General features: G+C 50.3%; 1 protein-coding gene across 29 annotated transcripts in view; it reads left to right on the top strand.

Annotated features, from left to right (window-relative positions):
* The window catches only part of NRXN2 (neurexin 2), a 355283-nt gene that overhangs the window by 30007 nt on the left and 299356 nt on the right, over window positions 1-25920 (top strand). For 28 of the 29 annotated variants that reach the window (XM_081174008.1, XM_081174004.1, XM_081173998.1 and 25 more), the window contains exon 2: window positions 22044-23237. In XM_081174008.1, the coding sequence (XP_081030134.1) occupies window positions 22526-23237 (712 nt within the window). In that variant the 5' untranslated portion in view covers window positions 22044-22525. Of the gene's footprint in view, window positions 1-21108; window positions 23238-25920 lie in introns of those variants that run through there. The other variant, XM_081173996.1, reaches the window with a different exon arrangement.

The following is a 25920-nucleotide window of genomic DNA, read 5'->3' as shown; positions in this document are numbered from 1 at the left end:
CCTTTAAAGAACACAGCAAAGCTCTGCTGGACCAGACCAAAGGCCCACCAAGCCCACTACCTTTCCCCCCAGAGTCAGCCACCCACAAGTCAGCCCCCAGTAAGCCCCAAAGCCAGACAGGGAGGCAGCAGCCCTCCCCATTGCAGAACTCCCCACCCGCTGCAGCTCATTTAATTAATACATTTATTTAGCAGAATTTGTACACCGCTGACTCATCAAAACCTCTAAGTGGTTTGCATAAAATATAAAAACTTAGGCTTCAGAGAGAGAGAGACGGAAGAGAAAACTATTAGCAGAGGAAAAGGTGAATGTTGCAGCTGAGTCTAACTAAAGATGTCTGTTTAAATTGGATCTCTCCACCCCCCTTGACACTTAGCGAAGCTCTTCAGTTTAATCAGGCAGCAGCAGAAATATCTAAAACTCTTAGGAACAAGGGAAGCAGTGCACCATGGGAAAGAAATGGGCACCGCGATTCTCTTTCCTAAGCATTTCTACCAAATTATCAGAAAGAATGTCCAACCCACAGTGGAGGATTTGTCCTGACAAGAATAGCTCCCTGTGACAACACCACCTCCAAGTGGGGGCGGGGGCGAGAGATTCCTCTTTTGAGCCCCCAAAGCGTCTCTCTGCAGGGCCAGAGCTGGAAACTCCAGGAGATTGCTAAAGCATGTTCCTTGCTCCTGGGTGCCTTGAACTGAACCTGCCTCTATTCACTTCAGTAGGGAGATGTCTGCAGTCCTGCTGCCTTGCTGACCGGTATCTCCTGGGTCCCAACAGGCTCTCCCCAATCCTATCTACCTACGAGGGAGGCCAGGTTGGAAAGGGGTTCAGAGGAGCACCACAAAGATGGTGCTCAGAGGGCTGGAAAATAAGTCATCCAAGGAAAGGTCGAAAGAACTGGAGAACCCTGAGGAAGGACACGATAGCCCTCTTCTGATCAATGGAGGGCTTCTAAGGGCCAAGGCTGCTTCAGAAGGCAGGATAAGGCCTCGCGGGCTTGAGTTACAGGAGGGAAGATTTCAGCTGAACAGCAGGAGAACACTCTTGTGGGTAAGAATGATTTGACAGCGGAACCAGCAACCCAGTGGCAGCAGCTCTCTGGGGTCTCAGATGAGGTCCTTCCTAGCCCCACCCAGAGATGTTGACAGGGGCTGAACCTGAGACCATCTGCATGCAGAGTGGATGCTGCACCACTGAGCTTCGGCCGCTTTCACTCCTTCTCCCTTGGAGGTCAAATCTAGCCAGTCTATTCCATGGAGCCAGCCAACGCCAGTGCCCAATGGGACTGGGGTGCCCTCACCAGCTGGGATGCCCACTGGGATGCGCAAAAGGCTGGACATCACTTTCTGTTGGAGCGTCAGTTTACGATGACAATCTTCAGAGTCGTGCATAAAGTGGTCGCAGCTCAGTGCCACGGAAGGGGAGTTTGTGCTCGTGAGAACAGGCAACACTTGGGCAAAGGCACATATGAACTGTAGAATATTCCAGGAGGAGGCTGTGTGGTTGCTCTTTGGACATGGAAGCAGACCAGCTAAGCTGCCTATCTAAGCTTCGCTTTTAAACTGCAAAGGGATGCACTCTGATGAATTCAAAAACACGAGGAAGGAAGGATAATATCTAATAAATATATCTTTGCATAGTATCCATACACATTCCTGTACCGGCTCCTATGAAGAAATTTAAAATGTTTATACATGTATCAGTCCAGGAGCAGCAGACTCTTCTGCTGAACTTCTAGCTGAACATCTTCCACCCGAATCTTCCATGGCTTTGATGAACACTATTGGGGTTCTTCTGCTCAGGTCCTGCTTGCAAGTTTCCCGTGGGGGGTATCTGGTTGGCCTGATCCAGCAGCCTCTCCTTATGATATCCGGTTCACAGCTGTGTTCTTCAAATATCTGAAGGACTGTCCGTCATACAGTAGACAGAGCAGACTCAGTCTCTCTTGCTCCAGTGGGTGGGAGCTGCAGGGAAGCAGATTTCAGCTGAACACGAGGAGAGGCTCTAAGGGTTGAGAGTTGCAGAACAGAATCCCTTGGGAGGGAGGGCACATTCCTGCCTGGAGGCATTGAAGCAGCAGAGGGGTGCCCACCTTCTCAGGGGTGCATGGCAGGGGTTTGGTCTTGGTCCCAAGGGCTCCAGAATTCTGCATTGTTGCATCTTCACACACAGGCAGGCTCCCAGTGGTGAAGAGGGTTCTTTGGGCATTGCTGAGAGCACCACTTTTGCCCGCTGAGCGTGGCATCCGTGTCCTCTGCCATCATCTGTCTCCCACCATCTCTCCAACCCAAGGCAGTGTTTGTTCTTTCAATAGGAGATTGGTTTGAAAATCACGATTGCCTGAATATACGTTGCCACAGTTCAAAATACACTGATGCTTCTGCTTGTGCTGTTGGTCTTATTTTATGCTTCTGATGTTATATCCCACTTTTCTCCAATGATGGAACCCAAAGTGGTTTTCAAGGGAGGGCTCCCATTGGCCACCTCCCATCCAGGCACGGACCAGACCCTGGGACCTCCTGGTGCATGGAATGGCAGGCTCTCAGTGGATGGAGGCTTCCTCTATTGCATGCATTTGCAGTAAGGGCAGGATGTGACCCATCCATTCTTCCTCAGGCAGAAGCAATCCTAACCCTGGCCAGGCAGGTGGCAGCAGGGCAGGACTGAGCACCACTGCCTCTGCAACCCTGCCAGTGTGGTGTAGTGGTTAAGAGCGGTAGTCACATAATCTGGGTAACCGGGTTCGCGTCTCCGCTCCTCCACATGCAGCTGCTGGGTGACCTTGGGCCAGTCACACTTCTGTGAAGTCTCTCAGCCCCACTCACCTCACAGAGTGTTTGTTGTGGGGGAGGAAGGGAAAGGAGATTGTTAGCCGCTTTGAGACTCCTGAAGGGGAGTGAAAGGCAGGATATCAAATCCAAACTCTTCTTCTTCTTCTTCTTCACTCATGCCAGTTGGGTCAGAAGGCATCCTACAGATAATAGAGTTGAGCTCCCCCACCTGGTCCCCTCTCCCTCTCTTCTCCAGTCTTCTTTCTCTTCTCACGGGTGTTTCTGTTTATGCTTCTCTTCTGTTCCTTAATGTTTGTGGTTGGTCTGTCCAAGTTAAGTGCTGTGGAGGTGGCTTTTGCAGTGTAACCCTTGGACAAGGATATTAGTTCTAATTTGACAGTGGTTTGGAGGCTGTGCCTTGCAGAAATCACGAGGACCCGTGTTTTTGTGCCACAGTTGGGTGGGGGCACTGGTAAATGCTGGGCAGGTGATCGTTCTTACAGCACAAACCATGTCAGCTTTAATCAGATGGGGAATGCCTTGGTAGGGTGTGAGGAAAGCCTTGTGAAAACCATGAAGACTTGTGCCTTGGATTCATGGATTACACTGTAAAAATTCAGCACTTGCCTGGTCCCACCCCATGGAACAAAAACACAGAGCCAAGGCATGAAGCTTCAGGGCTTTTACAAGGCACTCTCCACCCCTACCACTACTATCAAATTAAAATGGGTAGGGTATGAAGGCAGCTGAGAATGTGATCATCACCTGAACATGCCTCCGTGTGAGGAGGGGTGTGCTTCAGCCACACGTGTGGTGGGAAGGAGATCTGCAGAGCTGCTCCCCAGCCACTCCACCGTCTGTTGGGCCTGTTGGGAAGGGCATCCAAGATAAGGTTTGGAGAGCCAGTGGCGGTGTAATGGTTAGAGTATCCGACTAGGACCTGGGAGACCTGGGTTCAAATCCCTTCTACTTGGCCATGAAGCTCACTGGGTGACCTTGGGCCAGCCACTGCCTCCCAGCCTCATCTACCTCACAGGGTTTGAAGGGACCCCGACGGTCATCTAGTCCAACCCCCTGCAATGCAGGAATCGTTTTCTGCAATGTGGGGCTCGAACCCACAACCCTGAGATTAAGAGTCTCATGCTCTACCAGCCAAGCTATCCCAGCTGCTTATCCTGTTGTGAGGATAAAATTGGGAGGGGGAGAACTAGGTATATACCGTCATGAGCTCCTTGGAGGAAAGGTGGGCTAAAGATGCAATAAATAAATAAATAAGGTTCCCATGACATCCCAATAGAGAGGGAGAAGAGTCTGATGGCCTTCCTCCTCCTCTTCCTCCTCCTCCTCCTCCTCTTCTTCGGCTGACCCCTATTGCTGCTTCCCTTTCTCTGCCCCTCCACCAGCTCATTCTCTCCTCCCAATTCTGCTTCAGTGGGTCCAGACTAGGGGTAGGCAACCTAAGGCCCGTGGGCCGGATGCAGCCCAATCGCCTTCTCAATCTGGCCTATGGATGGTCCAGGAATCAGTGTGTTTTTACATGAGTGGAATGTGTCCTTTTATTTAAAATGCATCTCTGGGTTATTTGTGGGGCATAGGAATTCGTTTATTTCCCCTCCCCCCCAAAAAATATAGTCCGGCCCACCCCGTGTTCTGAGGGACGGTGGACCGGCCCACGGCTGAAAAAGGTTGCTGGCCCCTGGTCCTGACCTCCTTGCAGTGGGTGAGTGAGGGGGCAGGGAGGCCTTGGCAGGCAGTGCCTGTGTTGGCCTTCAAACACAGCCAGCCACCCTGCTGTGTTGGGAGCCTCCTCCACATTCTCCCAAGAGAATGGATGCTTGGATGCCTGCCCTGAAGTCCCCCTTTGGGCAGCAACACCCCGGGCTCAAATCAAACCTTTTCTTCCAAACAGCATGGCTTTTTTGTCTCAACGCTTCACACCTAGGAATCTGGAGCAATTTTCCTAGCGGGAATCTGCTGCGTTCAGGAGACCCAAAACAAAACAAAAACGGGAAGCTTTTCTGCTACAGGGCCTTTGCTCCATCAGTGATGCAACCTGGGGGTCTGTGTCTCTCTTTCCCTTTCCCCTTCCCGATTTCCTCCTCTCCTCTCCCTCCTTGCTTTCTTTCCCTCTTTCCCTCCCTCTTTCCTCTGCTGCCCGCTGCTCAGCTCCTTTGCACTGCAGTGCCTGACATAGAGTGGGAAATGATGATTAATGACAGAGGGAGGGGTTGGAGCATCCCCAAACTAACTCAATGCGTGGGGAGTGGGAAAATGTGTGTGTGTTGAGAGAGAGGGTGTCTCTCTCTCTGTGTGCGTGCCTACATCTCCACACTATTTGGACGGCTTCCAGAGTGGGGAGCAGCATCAGCCAGCTTTGTCTCTTGCAGCGAGAACAGGCAAAGAGCCTTGTGCCGCCTTGAAGATGAGCAAATGGAGGAGGGCGGAAGCTTCCGCAGACCACAGACCATTCCCCCAGAGGCAGGAAGTGCTTTAGTTATGCAATCATTCTTAAATTTATATCCCACCTTTCCTGTGAGGAGCACAAGGTGATCTACACACAGGTCTTCCCCGGGCCCATCTTATCTTCAAAACCTTGGGGAGATGGGCCAGGCTAAGAGTCAAGTGGGCTTCATTGCTGGGTGGAGACTTGAACCCTGGTCTCCCAGGCCCAAGTCCAACACTCTGAACCACTATGCCGCGCTGGTTCTCTGAGCTGCTGAGATGTAAGAACCTAAGAAAAGCCTACTGGATCAGGCCAATGGCCCATCTAAGTCCAGCATCCTGTTCTCATAGTGGACAAACAGATGCCCCAATGAGAAATCGGCATGCCAGATTTGAGCACAAATCCCCTCCTGTGCCCCTGTTTTCTAGAGGCAGCCCTGGATTTACAGAAGCTGTTCCAGTTTCTGATTTGATCCCGGAATGTCCCGCTTTTCCTTCATTATGTTTTTATATGCAGTGGTACCTCAGGTTACATAAGCTTCAGGTTACATACACTTCAGGTTACAGACTCCACTAACCCAGAAATAGTGCTTCAGGTTAAGAACTTTGCTTCAGGATGAAAACAGAAATTGTGCTCCAGCGGCACAGCAGCAGCAGGAGGCCCTATTAGCTAAAGTGGTGCTTCAGGTTAAGAACAGTTTCAGGTTAAGTATGGACCTCCGGAACGAATTAAGTACTTAACCCAAGGTACCACTGTATGATGGAAGCTGCCCAGAGTGGCTGTGGCAACCCAGTCAGATGGGTGGGGTATAAATAATAAAGGCCATCACCGCCTCATGTGGGAATGAGTTCTGTAGTTTAGCCATGCACTGCATGAATAAGTATTTTCTTTTATCTGTCTTTCTGAATCTTCCGATATTCAGTTTCATTGGACGTCCCCAAGTTGGTGTTACGACACACACACACACACAGACATGACACCTGCTCACTTTCACCATGCTACGCATAATTTTATGTATTTAGATATCTATTGCATTTCTAAGCTCCCCATTACCCCAAAGGGCTCCCAAAGGGCAAGGTATAAAATACTAATAAAATACATGTATCAGAACCATAAAAATGAAAAGTTTTCTAGTTATGTAAAGCACCACAGAGGTTGATGGTGTTACAGTAAGCTAACAGCACAGGCTTCTGCACCAAAGAGTTTGCACATACATGAAAACATGAGCTGAATCTACACATGTATTAAAATACGCTGGGAAAATGCTTTTAAAAACCCCAACGTAAAATATATGTGGAATTTGCCATTAGCTCAGCAGCGCCATCTAGTGTTACATTTGTATAATGCACTTAACACACACTTAAAACGTTATGTTTGCAGCTGAATAGCTGAGTCCATGGAATAAAGTGTGTGTGGGGGGGTTTGTAAACAGGGAATGGGAGAGGAAGGCACTGTCTGTGGATGTTGACAACTTTGTTATTAACAGTGACCCAAACAGTGCTGGTGACAGTACAAACATCCTGGCTTGGGTCAGCTTATTAACCCCTCCTCCCAACATAGAATTGAAACTCTTGACAAATTGTAGTTCAGTCATATCACACTACAATCTCCCTTTCAATTTTCTCTCCCTCCCCCGCCCCTGAGTGTAGATACCTTAAGGTCAGTTGCAGAGAGGCTTGGGAGGCTGAAATCTGCCCCCCCACTCCCGCCAGCACTGGTTTTTCAACCGTCTTGGGTGGCAGAAAGATGTCCACTTCATTCTTCAGGACTGTTTGTCCTGCGTGGAAAGTGGAAGGCAGGCCCGGCTCGGAGCAGGTGGTGGCGTTTATATCTCACCCGGGAAGATGAGTGAGGAATGAACCCTTGATGAACTCTCAGGATCGTCATAGTAATTTCACACACCTCCGGTACTGGAAAACAAGCTCTGTGCACGAGCCTTGGCTCAACCGAGGCATTGGTTCTGGTGCATAGAAGAGGAGGAAGAGGAAGGAAAAGGAAAAGAAGAAGAAAATTGAAAATTGAGAGGCTGCAGTCCCCAGATCCACTGAGCTCAGTGAGGCTGACTTCCAAGTAGGCATGTATGTGCCTGAGCTTTGCACGAAGGGTGAAGGCAGTTGCAGGAAAGGCACAGAGTGACTGCTCAAGGCAACATTTGAAACCTCGGTCTCCCATCTGTGCCGGTGATGTTCTCCTGGTTTACTGTACAGAGATGCCCTAAGTGGCAGGCTCTGCCAGCCTTGTGCCTCTCCAGATGTGTTGGATTAGTCTACAACTCCCATCGCCAGCCTAGTCCAGAACACCTGGAGGGCCCCAGATTTGGCGAAGGAGGCTCTGGGGGTTTCTCAGAGGTGACGTCGTCCCATTGGGCTTTTCCTCTTGTCTTCCTCTCCGGGGGAGCCTCAGCCGAACAGCAGGAATGGAATCCAGGTGCTTATTTGTTGAGATGATTTCTATACCCCTTAACATTTTTAGACCAATCTCTTCAATCACATACCGATAGAAATCAAAATGCAACCGAGTATTATAAATGGTAATCAAGCTGCATTATAGACGACAATGAGAGCTGAGTCCCCTTCAAGGGTTCTTGTCCTCAATCTGTGGAAGGGCTTTGCAAACGTACCCAGCTTAGACCTGCTCCCCTTCCTGCCTGCCCTTGCCTTTGGGGTCACACAGCAAACTGCTCAGAATCTGCCTCCAGACCTTATTGCTCAAGAGTGGGAGATCAGGAGGGGGTAAGGGGGTGGGAGTGCCTGTAGCCTCCGTGGACAAAGGCTCTTCAGAGCATCGTTCGAAGGCTTAGCTGCAATGCTAGCTATAGCGATCATTTTGTGGGGATGCAAAGCCAAGGGCTGGGGGGGGTCACTTGTGGGGGCTCTAGCCCTGCTTTGCACGTAGTATGTCCCAGGTTCAGTCCCCACCGGCACTGCTTGCACCTTCCTTGGGTCGATTTCTAGACTGTAGGCTCATTGGGGCAGAGACCTGTTGTCTCATTCTTTGAAACGTACCATGTAGACGGACAGCGTAATCCCAACTGTATTTAAGAAGGGCAGGTCTTCGCTCCTCCATCCTGCTCCCTTTCCTCAAACATTTAGCTCCAGAACTCAATGCTAATTGCAGCAAACGTTTTTCATAAGCGCAGAGGTCATAGAATCATGGAACTGTAGAGTTTGAAGGGACCCCAAGGGCCATCTAGTCCAACCCCCTGCAATGTAGGAGTCACAGCTAAAGAATCCCTGACAGATGGCCATCTAACAGCTTTTTACAAAGTCCAAAACCTCCTGAGGGACTTTATTCCACTGTCATATGGCTCTTACCGTCAGAAAGTTGTTCTTAAGGTTTTGTCCAAATCTCATCTTTTAAATTAATTGGTTCGGGTCCAAACCCTCCGGAACAGCAGAAAACAAGGGGGTTATAGCTGGGAAGGGGGAAGTTGTGGCCCACAAGTAGTGCCCACGATAGTCCCCCTGATTTGCAAACGTGCCCATGGGCCCCAAAATAATGGCAAGCCCTTACCCTGCCATACCCCCTGGATGTAAAAGAGGGGGGTGCTGTAGGTTGTGGGATGCAGCGGGTTCGGGTTCAAATTCCCACTTGGCCTAGAGGTTTCCTGGGGTGACCTTGGGCCAGTCACTGCCTGTTAGGCTAACCTGCCTCGCAGGGTTGTTGTGGTGGTGATTAAACGGGGGTGGGGGGGTAGAAACATGTACACCACCTTGAGCTCCTAGGAGGAGAAACAGTGGGATATAAATGCAATTAAACAAAGAAATAAACGAATCCCAGGGGGCTCACTTCCTCCTCCTCATGCAGAAGAGAACTATGGCTTGAATTCTGCTGCTGCCACCTAGGAAGGCAAGACTAGATCTCATGGGTTTAAGAGACAAAGGAGGACAATGGAAACCATGAGAGGTGGGTCACACTCTCCTCCTGGTTGGGTGTCAAGAAGCAGGGGCAGTGTGCCACCCACTGGACACACTCTGGCCCTGGATTCCCTGGGGTTGGACTAAATGTCCTTCAGGACCCCCTGCTCCTGGTCCAGCTCTGCAATTCTGGGATTCTGTTCCTCTCTTCTTCTCCGCCCCCTGCCGCCTTGGCCGTCTCCAGAGTCCTGTTGCCGCCCCCCTCTTTTTGCTTAACCTTCAGCTCTGCCCTTAAGGAGCTGTCAGGGTGGCGGTAATGAGCACGTCGATCGATTGTGCGGCTGCCTAATCACTTTGTTTATTGTATTAATGAGTTATTTTTTGCTCCTGTCTCTGCACTTTCCATCGTGGTCACGTCCCCTTCGTGGCTGCTGGGTCGGCCTCCTCCGTTTCTGCACCCGGCCTTGGATTGCAGCTTTTTGAAGCTGGGCGGGGGAACGAGACACACACACACACACAGTGAGAGAGAGAGAACACAAAAAATGTTTTAAATTTCTGGGAAATATCAGATTATTTGATTATTTTTTAAAAGCCCGAAGCCTCCAGCTTGTTCACACTGCCTCCTGGGAGGAACCCAGGCACCCTGGCGCAAAGCCTGGCAAACCTCTTCTAATCCTAACCACAGGAAGAGGTACTAGAAAGGTTGCAATGAGCTCTCTTTTCTCCCCACCCCCCATGCCAATATCAGGACCGGCTCTCTGGCTTTTATCCATGACCTTGCACTTCTCCTGCCTACAGATCATGGGCCACCAGTTCTCCCCAGGCTGGGGCCCTCCAGATGTTTGGGGCCACACTTCCCATCAGCCCCAGACAGAGCATGCTGAGTGCAGTGGGGGTGCATCATCCCTCTTGCCCGACCGTTGCATAATCCCCCCTCCTGTCCTGCTCATGTCCATGATTGGAAGACAAAGTCTGGCAGTCAGGGAGCCCAGTGCCCAGCGAGATTTGATTCCAGCACTTCTGATGTCACTAATCAAGCTCTGGTTCTGCTCCCGATAGCCAAACACACTTCTGTACAGAGTGCATGGCAGAGGGCTGGGTCCCTTCCAACCTGTAGAGTTGATTCTGTGATACGTGTTGTCTACTCAGAAGTAAGTCCTGCTGATCTCAACGAGGCTCCCTCCTAGGCAAGTGTGCACAAGATTGCAGTGGGAATTAGGCAGAATTAGTACCTTATTCCTCAGGAACTGGTACCCAGAATGGAAAATGGGCACGATGCTGTTTTGTTTCCTTTTTAAATGTTTCCAGTTCAAGGAGGAGAGCTGGTGCCATGATGATAATAGATTTCCAAGGTCAAAAATGAAGTGTCTGTGTGCGTGCATCTGTGCTGTTTAGTTTACATTGATTCCAGTGCTAAATCTCTTCTCTCTTGGAAAGCCGGGGTGGGGACTGCCATGGCTCATGTGTCGGACGTCGATGGTGTGTCTCAGCTTCAAATCCCCGTTCAGACATGAAGTTCACTGGGTGACATTTCTCCTGTTGTTCTCTTTCTCTCTTAACCTGGCCTACCTCATAGAGTTCTTCTGAGGATAAAATGGCTACCAATTCCCACCCAGCCATGATGTGCCCTGGGTGACCTTTGAGCAAATCAGCATAACCTGCTACACAGAGTAGTTGTGGGGAAAATGGCTCAAATCCCCATGCAACCAGAAAGCTCACTTGGTTCCGTTACAATCTCTGCTTGGCCTGCCTCGCAGGCTAGTTGTGAGGATAAAATGTGTGTGTGTGTGTGTGTGTGTGTGTGTGTGTGTGTGTGTGTGTGTGAGAGAGAGAGAGAGAGAGAGAGAGAGAGAGAGAAGAGAATAATGTATGTTGCCTCAAGCTTTTTGGAGGAATGGATGGAAATAAATGCAGTAAATAAATAATATCACAGAACTGCTGTTTGTGTTGCTTATTTATGCGTTGCGACTTGCCAGAGGCGGCCTAGGGCTTTATAGAGCACCATAAACTAAGAGATAGGCCCCTGTCCTGTAGGACCATCTAATATGTTGACTGGGGCAGGGAGACAGAGGGCAGATTTTGCCAGGATGGTCTTGGGCCAAAATCTCTCTCTCTCTCTCTCTCTCTCTCTCTCTCTCTCTCTCTCTCTGTGTGTGTGTTTGTGCACGCGTGTGCACAGCCCTAAGATAAGAGAGGGACAACCCCCCCACACACACTTATTTTGGTTTATTATTTTTAAAGCACTTAAGATTTGCTAAGCCCCCCTCCCTTTGCTCCCTACCTGGTCCACCTGTCATGCTCTGCTCGACTCAGGAGGAGCCCGAGTTTCCTCGCTCCTTAAATGTGAGGTTGTGCAGCAGGCTGCAAGAAAGGTGGGAAGATGAGAGAGCAGGACGGTGGGGGGTTGCTTGTGGTCCTCTGGCCCACCCACTATGGCTGCTTTGAGTGCTGGGTTCCAATCCCACCATATCCTTCAGCGGAGTTTTCGCCCCCTGCATCTAGGCAGAGAGGGAGGAGGCCCTTGGAGGCAGGACTGCTGGATTTTTCTCAGGGGACTTTGAATCATAGAATTGTAGAGTTGGAAGGGATCACAAGGGTCCAACCCTTGCAATGCAGAACTGGATGTGGTCAAAGCTGAGGCCATAGGAGAGGCATATAAAAGAGAGGGGGTAGGGGATGACTCCCAGGTATCGTAGCCAAGGATCTGGGAGCCTGGATCCCCCCCCCACCCCCGCAAGCACTGGGAGGGAAGTAGTGCCTAGTGGTTTAGGATTGGGGAACTACACAGAACAGACATGATCACAATTAAGACATATTCTGGTTCCCGGGCAGCCATGCCTCCTTCACAGTGCAGGGCACAGTACTCTATGGACCAAGACTATTTTGGAGAAAATATCTCAGACAGGGGAGCAGCAGGACTCAAAGATGCCCCAGGAAACCAGGCTGAGCAGGCAGGGGCATGCAGACCACCTAGTCTTCCTTGCTACCACGAGGTGCCTTGGATTCCTGTCCAAACGACAACAATTTATCCATTTGCCTCTGTGCCTGTGCATATGCAAACACCATGCCAACGCCTTGTCCTCTTCCGCCTTCTGCTCAAAGTGCCCAAGTGGCCACCGGCAGCTTCCTGTCGAGTTTGGGCAGTGGGGCAGGGCTGAGGCTGTGGGGCACTGCCCAACACATCCCTCCCTCTCTCCCTCTCCCTCCCTCTGCCAGGCTGCTGTGAGCTTGTTTGCTCCACTGATGCCACTGGCAGTCCCAGCACTGCCCGGGCATGACGGAAGCCTTTATTAATAGCAGCGGCTGCTGCAGGCCAGCTGCCGGCGCGTTGTGGGTGGAGAGAGCTTTGCTGGCGCTCTGCTCCTGCTGCTCAGGTTGCAGGAACGCTCTGAGTTGCTATCGCAGCCCTCCTCCGGCCCCGGGCTGTGTGTTTCGGTGCAGGGAGGGAGCTTCCTGCACAGGGCACAGGGTGGCACGAGGCGCCGGCGGCCAGGGTCCTGCCCTCCTCCTTCCTGCGAGCCTCTCGCTCGGTGCCCAGGTCTGCCGGCTGGAAAACACACAGCAGGTCAAGATCAGTGTGCTACGGGGTCACCGAGGGGAGGGCAGGGATGGATGCCGGGCGCTGCGGTAATTGGTTTGAAAGGGCATTGCCTTGTGGAGACAGGCAGCGGGGGAAATCAGCGAAGGACAGATAGCTGTCTTCAAGTATCTGAAGGGTGGCCAGAATTTGTTTCTGATGCTCCAGAGGGGAAGACTGCCCTGTGGTCTCTTGATGAAGGGTGGGGTGCACATTTAATTAATGATAATATTAATAATATAAGACCCGAAGCGACAGATTCAAGCGATGAGAGAGGAGATTCTGACTAAACCTTTGGAAGAACTTTCTGAGGTTTTCTTTCTCTTGGAAGGTGCTGGATTCTCCATCTTTGGAGCTTTTAAAGCAGGGGCTGGATGACCACCTGTCAGGGATGCTTTAGATGAGATTTCTGCTTGGCAGAGGGTTGAAATAGATGACACTGGTGGCCCCTTGCAACTCCACAGTGCTATGATTCACTGTGAGAAGAGGAGGCTGAGCTAGATGGCTTCCCTTTGGCCTGACCCAGCTGCATCTAGCCTCTTCCGATGTCCACATTTATTCCTCAGCAGGAGAAAAGAGTCTGATCATATGTACGTCTGTAGCTTGCCCCTTACACGTGCATAAAATTGGTTGTTTCTTTCAGCCTTGGTTCCACAGCTGCAAAATGGGAGCCTGAGGATCTGCTCAAGGTGTAGCAAAGAAGCATTGCACGTTTGCATATTTGGAACTGCATATTTGGAATCATTTACTTGGGGATATTTAATTTTCTGTCTCCCGTCTCATGGAGGAGAGGGCTATTGAAGGCTACAATGGCTTATGCCATGGGTAGGCAAACTAAGGCCCGGGGGCCGGATCCTGCCCAATCACCTTCTAAATCTGGCCCACGGATGGTCCAGGAATCAGCATGTTTTTACATGAGTAGAATGTGTCCTTTTATTGAAAATGCATCTCTGGTTTATTTGTGGGGCATAGGAATTCGTTCATTTTCCCCCTCCCAAAATATAGTCTGCCCCCCCCCCAAGGTCTGAGGGACAGTGGACTGGCCCCCTGCTGGAAAAGTTTGCTGACCCCGGCTTACACTCTGCCTCCACAGTTCAGCAGTGCATCTGAATGCAAGTTGCTGGAAGCAGCAAGAGAGGAGAGGGCTCTTGTGTTTGAGTCCTGCTTGCAGGTTTCCCATTGAAGTGCCTGGCTGGTCACTGTGAGAACAGGATGCTGGATTAGGTGGGCCTGATCCAGCAAGCTCCTAGTGGGTTCTTATGTCCCTCCGGGCCTTGGGCTGGGTTGGCCTGACGCCTCTGAATTGTGTGCTCAGAAGCTGACAACGACATTAAGAATGTTTATAGAAGAATGGAGGCCTTTTTTTGGGACTATTTGAAAAAGTCTCATAGTCAGATGAAATCATGGGCAGGATTCAAGATAGGAGCAGCGGGAGAAAAATGATAAAGTAATTGTATCAGAGGGGTTTTTGTAACAGGTAAGAGTCTGATATATAATGCAGTAGAAAAGGGTTTGCACAAGAACACTGGGGAGTGGGGGTGGGAAGTCAATATATAAAATAATGAGATTAGTCGATTTGAAATCAATCTGTGTGTGGGGGGGTGTTAAAATACGAAATGTGTGCTCAGACAATTCCTCGGAAGGAGAGGGAGCACATGGGGTGAAAAGGAAGGCTCAGCAAATAAATGGAAACCTTTGCTTAGTGCAGGGAAGTTTGTTCTCTCCCAACGAGGTGCTAATTTGACTAAAGCAAAAACCCAGTTTTGGAACCCGTAAGCAGGGACACCCTTTGGGAAGAGGTGCAGACACTTCTTCGACAGCTGAGAAAAGAAAAGGGAAAACAGCTGGTGACTCGAAACGACGTAATTACGTTCCAAGCAGCGTTCCAAGTGTTCTCTGAAAATCATTACTATTATTACTACTGCTGTGGTGGTGGTGGTGGTGGTGAGGATGGTGTGTTGTAGATAGGGTCACAGATGCAAGTGGCCTGGAGGAAGGAGGGGGCTCCCCTCTGCTCCATGACCTTAGCGTGACTCTTAGCAGGCTGGTGAAGAGACTTGTCTCCTACCAAGCTGCGTGATCTGCCACCTTGCACTGCCTGCCCATTTGCCAGCCTGCTGTGAGTCTGTGCTGGTGGAGGAGGAAGAGATTACCTCACCCCCACCCCAAAGCTGGCACAGAAACCAGCCATTCTGGCCGAGGAGGATGGAGAGTCACGCCAATGGCCCATCTAGTCCAGCATCCTTTTCTTGCAGTGGCTGACCAGATGCCCATTACAGGAAATCTGCAAGCAGGACAGGAGCAACTCTCCCCTCCTGGGGTTTCGAGCAACTGGTATTCAGAAGCATTGCTGCCTCTTGCCAGGGAGGCCGATTGTAGCCATTGACTGCCCTCTCCCCTGTGAATTCATCTCATCCTCTTTTAAAAACGGAGCTATTTTTAAAGGAAACTGTGACACTGCCGACATGGGTTGCCATGGGTAGTCCAAATTTCCCCAGATGTTTCGGCGATTCCTGCCCGGACAGTTTCCGACGGCCGATTGCTGGCTATGCCTGGGAAATTCTGGGCGTATGGCAACCCTAACCGTTCCCTCCCCTGCATGGGATTCCTGATTGCCCCTGGCAAGCAGGCAAGCAGAGAGGCAGAAGCTGCACTCATCTTCCGGTGTAGTGAGTCTGGGGGCCCCCTTGCACAGTTGCGTTGGCTCGTTGCTCCAGGGCCGTGGGCGCTCTCGCAGCTCTCCTGCTGCCCATGCACTTCATTGCTTATCCTTCCCTGTGGCAATGGGAGCCCTTGTGGAGTGGAGAGGATTGCAGCGGGGGGGCCCTTCCCACTTTCGCCAAGGAAGGAGGTATATATACCAGAACTTCCATCACTCGCTCTCTGGCATGCAGGATGCAGGGAGTGGGAGAGAGGAGCAGAGCAGTGCAAGGGGGGGAGGCTAGCTGTTCACACTTGTCTTCACATGCTTGCAGACACTCTTAATGTGATGCGACACCCCCGGGCTGACATGGTGGGCTGCAGCCACAGGAGCAGGAGGGAAACCGCGCTGCTGCTGCGGAGGGTGCGATGGCAGCTGGCAAAAAGGCAGCCAGCACTGCCACCACACAGCTCCCAGAGGCAGCTTGCTGTGCTGTTCGTGCCGAGAACCAGACACTGCTCACCTGTGCAACTCTCTGCAGCAGGACAGACAAAGGGCATGCTTGGAAGGACAGGTCACACAGCAGGCCGCATTTGTGGTTTCTCACACATAGGGCAACCCTCAGAGGTCCCCTAGAAAGGCATAAGGGTTGGGTCAAGCTGCTCACAAGAACCTAAGAAGAACCCTGCAGGATCAGGCCCAAAAAATACCTTCTGGTCCAGCATTCTAGTCCCCAAGTGGCCAACCAGATGCTCTTCTGGGAAACCAGCAAGTGGGATTTGCGCAAGAGCCCTCTCCCCTGCTATGGTTTTTCCAGCAACTGGTCATTTGAGGGAGGCTAGCTCTTTACTAAGGGGCTCTGCCTTGCTGTCATCCCAATCAGACCTCCTCAGGGACTTTTCTCCCAGGAGCTTCTCAAGTATCATGTATCCAGGTATCAGAAGAAAGCTGCAGAGATAGTGCAGGATAGTGCGCACCCCGGAAATGATCTTTCAGCTTCTGCCTTCTGTTTTTTTATAATTTTTTTTATTAGTTTTACAATTTTTTATGAACAATACAAACAAATAAAAAGACAAACAAAACATGTATAATTTCATATCCTTTTTTTCATAAACCTCACTTCACGGACTCCCCCAAACCTCCCCTTTCTACATCCCAAATTTCAAAATTATTTCAGCAAATCCTAAATTTAATCTTATCAAATATATTCCTTCATTATTCTTTTCTTTAACTTATCTTTTATCGCTGTAATCTCCTTTTCTTTCTAAAAAACCTCAACATTTTAACATTCATCAATTTTGTAATATTTCTTAAGACAGATTTTAAATTTCTTCCAGTCTTCTTCCGCCGTCTCTTTCCCCTGATCACGGATTCTGCCAGTCATTTCGGCCAATGTCATATAGTCCATCACCTTCATCTGCCATTCTTCCAGGGTGGGTAGGTCTTGTGTCTTCCAATACTTTGCAATGAGAATTCTTGCTGCTGTTTTAGCATACATAAAAAAAGTTCTGTCTTTCTTTGACACCAATTGGCCGACAATGCCCAAGAGAAAGGCCTCTGGTTTCTTAGGGAAGGTACATTTAAGTACCTTTTTCATTTCGTTATATATCATTTCCCAGAAAGCCTTACTCTTCGGGCACGTCCACCAAAGGTGATAGAAAGTACCTTCAGTCTCTTTACACTTCCAACACTTATTGTCAGGCTTCAGCTTCTGCCTTCTGGAAGAAGGTACAGGGTTATAAAGACTAGGACTAGCCGCCTGAGAAACAGTTTCTATCCAAATGCCATTTTGGTTTTAAATTCAGTGTAAGGTTCCTGCCAACCTAGCAGTTCGAAAGCACGTCAAAGTGCAAGTAGATAAATAGGTACTGCTCCGGCGGGAAGGTAAACACCGTTTCCGTGAGCTGCTCTGGTTCGCCAGAAGCGGCTTAGTCATGCTGGCCACATGACCCAGAAGCTGTACGCTGGCTCCCTTGGCCAATAAAGCGAGATGAGCGCCGCATCCCCAGAGTCGGTCACGACTGGACCTCATGGTCAGGGGTCCCTTTACATTTAAGGTAGTCTCTATGGGAGTATATTGTATTTATTTATGGGGTATCAGAGTTATTAGGGGGTTAACCAGGCTGGGATAGCTGGGATAGCAGGCTTGTTGGTTTTTGAATGTCTGGTGTAGATTTTTTCAATTTCGTTGTTCTGTATGGGACAATGACAATAAAGATTATCATATTGTATCGTATCAAGTATGAGGACAATAAACAGAGTGGCACGCACACACTTCACAGCCTTCCCTTACGGCTCCACGTTTCTGCCCTGGTCCCATCCCAGCATGTGACCTTCACTCAGATTCTGAGAAGAAGGGAGAGCCCACAGCCAGTCCTGCACACACACATGCACACAAACACCCACCACAGCTGTCAACGTTTCCCTTTTTTAAAGGGAAATTCCCTTATTCCGAATAGGATTCCTTGCAAGAAAAGGGAAAAGTTGACAGCTATGCCACCCACCCACCCCCTGCAAGCCAGCCTTCGCCCTTGCCAGACTCAAGTAAAAGCCAACCGGCATTAGCCAGAAGGGGTGTAGTGGTTAGAGTGTCCCACTCGGCCATGAAGCTCACTGGGGGGTGACCTTGGGCCAGTCACTCTCTGTCTCAGTCTGACCTTCCTCACAGGGTTGTTGTTGGGGGGAGGAATAAAGGAGGGAGAGGAGCGCCACGTACCCCACCTGGAGCTCCTTGGAGCAGAAAATGCAATATAAATGCAATCAACCAATCAAGGAAGCTCTTGGGAAGGATGGAAGTCTGCCTCCTCCGGAGAGGTGGTGAGCTGAGGGGGCTTCCTTTGCAGCTTAGTGCCACGTGATCCCCCACCCCCAAGTGAAACTGCTGCCGCTGTAGCCTTTCGGGTAATGGATGGAGGGGGCTTTTCTGTTTCCTCATGCCGCCCAGTGCTGAAGTCAGATTTAAGGGCCAGAACTGGGGTGGCGAGGGCCGTCTTGTCATTTGCCTCAGGCAAGAAAAGGTAAAATCCTGCCTCTTTTGCAGATGGTGAGACCTAAGGTGGGGACAAAGGAGGAAAAGGGGAAAAGCAGCGCCCCCCCCCAACAAGACGCTCACTCCCCGCTTCTGAACGCCTGTCATTAACACATGCTGTTCTTTTTTCTTTCTTGCCCAACTAGAAATATACTTTGCCCCTTTGGTGCCCCCACATTTTTATTTTTATTTTGCTGGGTGAGTCTGGTCACCTGCTGCACCCTTGGGTCCATTGCTAGGCTGGGAACTGAAAAACCTTTGGATGTAGTAGTAGGAATAGCATCCGTAGAAATACTCAGCCTCTCCTGGGGGAGAGAGGTGTGGACCCCAGAAACTGCTCCCCGCTGCCTTTGCAGTCCTGCGGGGCCACAATTCACATTTTGGGGGGGTGCATTAAACATTTGATCTGAGCAGCACTTGTGTGAGGCAGATAGGAGGGTGGGAAATCTCTATCTCTTTTAAATGGTGGGGGCTTGTCTTCAGCTCGGGCTCCTCTGCAGCCCTTCAAAGCTGGGGGGGGGGGAGGGGGAAGACGGGAGGCTGCAGCGCGCTGAAGCTTCAATCAAGCACCCATTGCAGGTGCGGAATTTAATTTGATTGGCTAATTAGAAGCCGAATGTTAATTATGCCCATTACCCAATGAGGTGCTGCAGACGAGGGAGAATTTATAAATAACCCCGCCGCGCGGCTCATTTGCATGATGGCGTATCCCTCCCATTGCCATGGAGACCAGCCCCCTCCCCAACATCCAGAGCGCGTTGGTGGTGGTGGTGCCCCCTCCCAGCTTATTTAAGTTGTGCTCCGTGGTGTGCAAGAGGTGCTAGAATGGGGGGGGGGGGTGCAGGTGTGTTTTAATGAGTACTCTGCTGTCTCTGGGTTGAGAACCCATCTCTACTTTTGCATCTGGTCTCCCATCAGATGCCAGTTGCGAAGAGTGGTTAGGCAGAAATGCATTCATTTTTCTTTTTTTTAAGTGGGTTTGTTTCGGATTTAATCTGTTTTGTTTAATGATCATTTCTAAGTTGCTTTGAGGGTCCTTTTCACTTAAAAGATGAGACAGGAATTTTAAGGGAGGAAAAACCCTGTTGGAAAAATGGGGGACTCTGAGTTCGAGTCTGTGCCCACAAGGAGCCTGGAGAAGGAGGAAGAATGTTTCCCCCTGGGTGGCGGAGAATTGGCTGGAAATCCTGGCCTCCTGGACTGCCAGCCCACCAGCGCCCCCACTCCAGTCCCTCTTCCCCTCCACTTTCTTTCCATCTATGCTCCCCCCCCCATCCTATTCCCATTTCCTCTCCTACACCCCCCCCCCGCTATAAATAATCATGCTCTTATGCAGTAACAAGATGCAAATACACCCTCCACCCTGAGCGGCAGCGGCAGGCGGGGGGGGGGGATAAATTGCTTCTCTGACAGTCAGTTACAAGGGTAATCATTCCAAAAAGGCAATTTGATGGGAATGAAATTTGCATTGCATTAGCTGGCTGAGTGACACAGGGCCCTGATCCTGCATGGAGTGGGGAGGAGATGTGATTCTTCCTGCCTAGGGGAAAGAGCACAAAAATGGCAGCAGGGGGGGGGGACATTATTATTTATGTGGGGCCATAAATTGGTTTTGTTGAGCTTGGATGAAGTTAGAAGAAAGAGGGGCACTTCTTTGAGTGCTGCCCCCTGGGGGACACACAGAGATGCTCCTGCACATATGGCCCCTCCCTCCATGTGGTGTACAACCGAGACTTTCTCAGACCTTCCAAGTGTCTCTATTTTTCAAGAATAGTCCCAGATTTACAGAAGCCGTCCTGGTTTCTGATTTGATCCCGGAATGTCCCGCTTTTCTTTAGGACGTCCCGAAATGTTGGAGGGTATGGAGTTATATGACCCATAGCCATCTGAAGGCAGCCCTGTATAGGAAAGTTTATTAATGTTTAATGTTTTATTATGTTTTTATGTATGTTGGAAGCCACCTAAAGTGGCTGGGGCAACCCAGTCAGATGGTTGGGTTAATAATAATAATACAGTTATAATAATAATGGAATAGGATGTCCCTATTTTCAAACCTCGGAAGGTATGCTTTCTGCTCTGAGTCAAGAAGGGTAGAATCCCGTTATTTTGTTCCAGCAAAGAGCCCAGGATAGGACATGAAGCTTGGAATCCAGATCCCTGAAAGGCTACCTGCTCACGTTTGTAACCTTTCCTTTTAAAATACCCAAATTTCTAGCTTACATAGCTCAACAGGTCAGCTTGAAACTGCATGAGCAGTGCCTGTTAACATCTCCTAAACCAGAAGGACAGTCAATTAAGATTCCTTGTGGGGGGCAGGTCTTCAGTGCCCCCACATCCACAGGCATGACTCGCCTACAGGACCTACATGCAATATGGACATCTATGATATATATAGATAGCTTGTGTATTAATATATGCCAGTAACAAAGTCCAACTTTCTTGAATTTTGCTGCTCTTCTCATTCCCCCTCCCTCTGTTTTTAAAGGCATTCTGCATACAGAATATGGGTAGGAGGGGGAACATTTTGGGGCTCAGGAGGCACATATGAAAATCTAATGAAGTGTTGTGGACAGCTGCAGAACTGGCAATGTTTAGAATCCCCCCCAAATAGTAGGCAAAACACATCCACAACCCCCACCCCCCCCGATAAATAAAACACAGACAAAAAGCACCAGTACTTTCTAATGAAATATTTTGAAAAAGTAAGCAGGAGATCTCCTAACAGCCAAACATAAAAGCAGACAAGCCTATGCCGCAACCAAACAAATAGCCAAAGCATGCAAAACAAAAACAAAAAACCCCCAGGTGATACATCTATCACACAAAATAGTATGCTACTACCCCCCCCCCCCATGTGGGGCCCAGAGAGAGTCTGGGGAAGCATGGCAAGAGGGAGGATGAGGGGTCTGGATGATGCCTGACCTTCATCTACCAGCCAGTCCAGCCCCACCCAAGGTGGGGATAAATTTTTTTTTAAAGCCCTGAATTTTAAAAGACGAGGGAGGATGGGGGCTCTTGGCAGGTGCCAACAGGAACACCTCAAGGTGTCATGATGTCTACATGACCGCCACATTGGAGACCTCAGGAAAAGAGACCACATGAGGATCCTGCCTGTGTGGTGCAGGTGGGCTGGGAGAGAAAAAATATTTCTGGACTCCAGAGTGCATGCAAAGACAAAAATAAAACACGAGGGGATTCAGATTTTTTTTTTTCTGGGTAGGTGGTACCGTTCATTGGGTATGTCTGAGCTTTGCTTGGGACATGGCAGAAGAGGTGTTATGACGGGAGTTCCATATAGATATGTGTGCGCACACCCACCCACACACCCCTACATATATATTTATATATCTAGGGCTTCCCCGCCCCCTGCCAGAACTCAATGAAACTCAGTTCTGGCACCTCTCAAGTGAGCACCATTGCCATAATAAGAAAACAAGGGAGGTGTTCATGGTGAGTTCCGGCACCTCTTTTTATAGTAAAACAACACTGTATATAGCTATGTATCTATCGGTTTGGGTTGTGTGTGAAGTGTGACTTGCAGTCGCTGTGAACCCAGCTAGGGATTGTGATGCAGGTGGGTTGGAAATTGGGACCCCAAATGTGGGGAAGGGTCTGTTTACAGGGTCAGGAATGGGACTTAAAAAAAGGAAAACCAGCACAATGGCTGATTACTTTACCTTTTCTCCTCTCTTCCTCTCCCCCACCCCCCTTCCTGCTCTACTCCAGGCTGAGCTTTCTACAATGCGCACTCCAGACTGAACGCAGAACGGATTCGGAGGGAGCCCATCGAGGGAAGGAAGGACCAAGCTTCCGACTGCGGCAGATACGGACGGGTTGTTGGCCCCCGGGAGCATCCTGCCCGTGCCCCGCCCCCCACCCCACCCTCGTTCTGAGGGCGATTCTGCTGCCCCTGTCGATGAGAGGATGAATATGCTGTAGGCAGGGCTGCTTCCGAGTCGCCTTGGCTCTTGGGGAGGGGGGGGACAGGGGAGCCCCAAGGACCTTCACAGAAGACGTGCATCGTGGCCCCTTCCTGCGTGAGAGCCCCTGCGGCTCTTTGAGGAGGAGCAAGAGGAGGTTCTCTCTGCCCAGCCAGGTTGTGGCCTGTTCTGCCTGCAGGAGGCGCCGGTCAGTCTCATGTGGATCTGAAGGTGTGCAGCAGGAGGGGGGGGCGCCACTCGCCTCGAGGTGTGCAGAGCGGGGCGGCCATGGCGAAAGCGTTGCGCCTGCTGCCCTTGGCGTTGCTGGTGGCCTCAGCGCTGGGCCCCGGGGCAGGCGGCGCGGCCTTGGAGTTTGGGGGCGCAACAGGCCAGTGGGCTCGCTACGCCCGGTGGGATGCCAGCTCCTCGGGGGAGCTGAGCTTCAGCCTCAAGACCAATGTCTCGCGGGCCCTGGTGCTGTACCTGGACGACGGCGGGAACTGCGACTTCCTGGAGCTGCTGATCCTGGAGGGGCGCTTCCGCTTGCGCTTCACGATCTCCTGCGCCGAGCCGGCCAGCCTGCACCTGGAGACGCCCGTCAACGACGACCGCTGGCACATGCTGCTGCTGACGCGCAACTACCGCGAGACCATGCTCGTGGTCGACGGAGAGGCCCGTGTGGCCGAGGTCAAGTCCAAGCGGCGCGACATGACGGTGGAGAGCGACCTCTTCGTGGGGGGCATCCCGCCGGACGTCCGGCTCTCGGCCCTCACCCTCAGCACCGTCAAGTATGAGATGCCCTTCCGCGGCATGGTGGCCAATCTCAAAGTGGGCGACACGCCCCCCGCCCTCCTGGGCAGCCAGGGCATCCGCAGTGACACGGAATACCTGTGCACTAAGCAGAACCCCTGCGTCAACGGAGGGATCTGCACCGTGGTCAACAGCGAGGTCCAGTGCGACTGCAGCCTAACCGGATTCCAGGGCAAGTTCTGCAGTGAAGGTAAGAGGCTAACAGGGACCTGGGAGCTGCGGGTTCCTGTGGGACCAGGCCAGCGTTTGAAATTTGCCAGGTGCATTTTGCACCTGGCTGTTGACCACTTGCAACCAAGTGGAGATGGCTGGGTGCCAGGATGATGCCTGAAGTCTCCACCATCTTGCGGTGCATGCCTGGGGATCCTTGGATCTTGACTGTTTTCACACATCCTGTAGAATTCTATCCGTTATATTTCATCTAAACCATCAGAAAAAAATTCAGGAACCAAATTGTTGTACAGTCGTACCTTGGAAGTCGAACACCTTGTGAGTTGAACGTTTTGGCTCCCGAATGCTGCAAACCCGGGAGTGCTCCGATTTGCAAACGTTCTTTGGAACCTGAACATCCGACAATGGTTCCGCGGCTTCCGATTGGCTGCAGGAGCATCCTGCAGCCAATCGGAAGCCGTGGCTTGGTTTCCAAACATTTTGGAAGTTGAATGAACTTTCGGAACGGATTCCATTCAACTTCCGAGGTACGACTGCATTAAAAAATATGACTTTCAAACCTTCTGGCCCCAAAATGGCAACTAGGCATTCCATTTTGGCGACTGTAACCCTGGTTTAAGGAGCCGTTTGGCACCAACTTATATATCTGAATTTCTAACACTGCATGGGGCTTGCGAGTGGGGAGTGTGAATGCTTCCATGGCCTGTACAGCACCTGGCACATCGAGGAGAGTGTCGCATGGTGGAAGGGGTCCTAATAGTCAGTTCAGGCAAAGGAAACAGTAGTCTTGGGAGCCAAATGAAATCTGGTCCTCTCTCTGCATTCCAGAGAATTGGAGTAGATGACCCTTTGAGTCCCTTCCAGTTCTAGGATCCGCCTCTGTCTTTTCCGTAATAAGGAGGAAGGGATACAGGGCCATCCTGCAGGGCTATTGTAATGATGGCTAAAAGTAAAGTATGTGAACAGTTTGAGGATTTAAGAAAATCTCTGTATCTTATTAGTAAATCATCATTTTGTTGAGCCCTTTTGTGATGATGAGAATAGTAAATAAATGAAAGATGGTGGTGATTTGTTAACTCTCAGATATGTTGAGGTCTGCTGGTGGTCTCTGTGAAGGGCGAGGGTGGGGGTCCATTCTAGTATCCTTAAGTTTTGCCTCCACTTCTTTGTGTATTTTATTCTGTTCTGTTCATGTCCTTCCTTTCTCTCAGTACAGGACCCCAGGCAGCTGACAGCATAAATTAAAACACATAACGAAAAACACACAATAAATATAAGTATGAAAAACAAGCAACTCCATTAAAACAGCACTGAAAACACTCAAAATAATTTAAATGCGTGTACACACACACACACACACACACACACACACACACTACAATACAATCTGTTCCCACCTCAGAATACCTTGTCACAACAACCAGTTAGTGGTCATAGGCCTGTCAGAACCAGAGAAAGTCTATGTTGGCATGAGAAAGGAAAGCGGAGCAGGGGCTAGGCTAGCCTCCCATGGGAGGGAGTTCCACAGTCTAGGAGCAGCCCCTGAGAAGGCCCTCTTGTGTGTCCTCTCCAAACGTGCCTATGAGGGTGGCTGGCTGAGAGAAAGGTCTCCCCAGAAAATCTCAGAGCCCAGTCAGGATCATATTTAGGGATATAACTATCCTCCAGATAGTCTGACCCCCAACCTGTATAGGGCTTTGTAGGTCATAACCAGCACTTTGCATTGTGCCTGGAAATAGACCAATGGAGCTGCTGTAAAAAGGCATTTCTGGTTAGCAGTCTGGCTGCATCACTTTGGACCCCCTGAAATTTCCGAACGCTTTCAAAGGCAGTCCCATCTAGAGAGCATTACAGTAATCTGAACGGGATGTAACTAAGGCATGTATCACCATGACTAGATCAGATATTTCCACGATCCACCTTCTTCCCTTGCTGAGCCTTTTTTCCAGTAAAAACTGAGATGTCAGGACTCTTATCTTGATAAATTGTAAAATACCTCTCCTAACCCCTCTCCTCTTTCTGTGCTCCCCCCTTCTCTACTGAATACATGAACTTTTAAAAAAGCTAATAAAATATAAAAAATACATAATAAAAATAAAAATGCATACCGTTTTATAGATAATGTTTATTTGAGCTTCAAAGAATTAAAAATTCAGACTGCTGCCAAGGGCACCAGTCACAAAATGGCTGCTATGGGGTGTGAAGCGCAGCTTAGAGAACAGTCATGGCCGTTTGACCCTCACCCACAATTACCATGTGGGGCTGCGCTATGTCCTGCTGGTCTTGTTTGTGGGTCACACTGTATTTTCCCCTCTGTCCCTTTCACACTTTTCGCTTAGGATAGCCATGCTACTTTTTGAAAAGCCCACTTTTAATTGGCCACTTTCCTTTTGCAGGAAAAAAAGAGAGCTGTGACATGGCCCTGGTTTGGTTTGGGGCTCCACACCCTTTCATTGATGGGAATGTTTGCCTGTTGTTTGCAGGGGTGCAGGAGAACATGCTCAGGTATCAATCTCAGGCAGCTGCCGGGACCTCAGGACAGCCTGCTGCTGACACAGGCCCTGGGTCCAAGCATTCTTAAGCAGCACTGGCTGGCTGGGTTCAGCGGCCATCTTGATTTCCCATGAAACTCCTGGCAGAGCATCCTGCCTTGTGGGAAATTAAATCTCAGCACACTGCTCCCTGCAGCCACCAGCCCCCCC

Source organism: Podarcis bocagei (assembly GCF_964188305.1).
Source record: "Podarcis bocagei genome assembly, chromosome: 16".
In the NCBI taxonomy this organism is placed as follows: Eukaryota; Metazoa; Chordata; class Lepidosauria; order Squamata; family Lacertidae; genus Podarcis; species Podarcis bocagei.
This window is presented reverse-complemented; position numbering and strand designations above follow the sequence as displayed.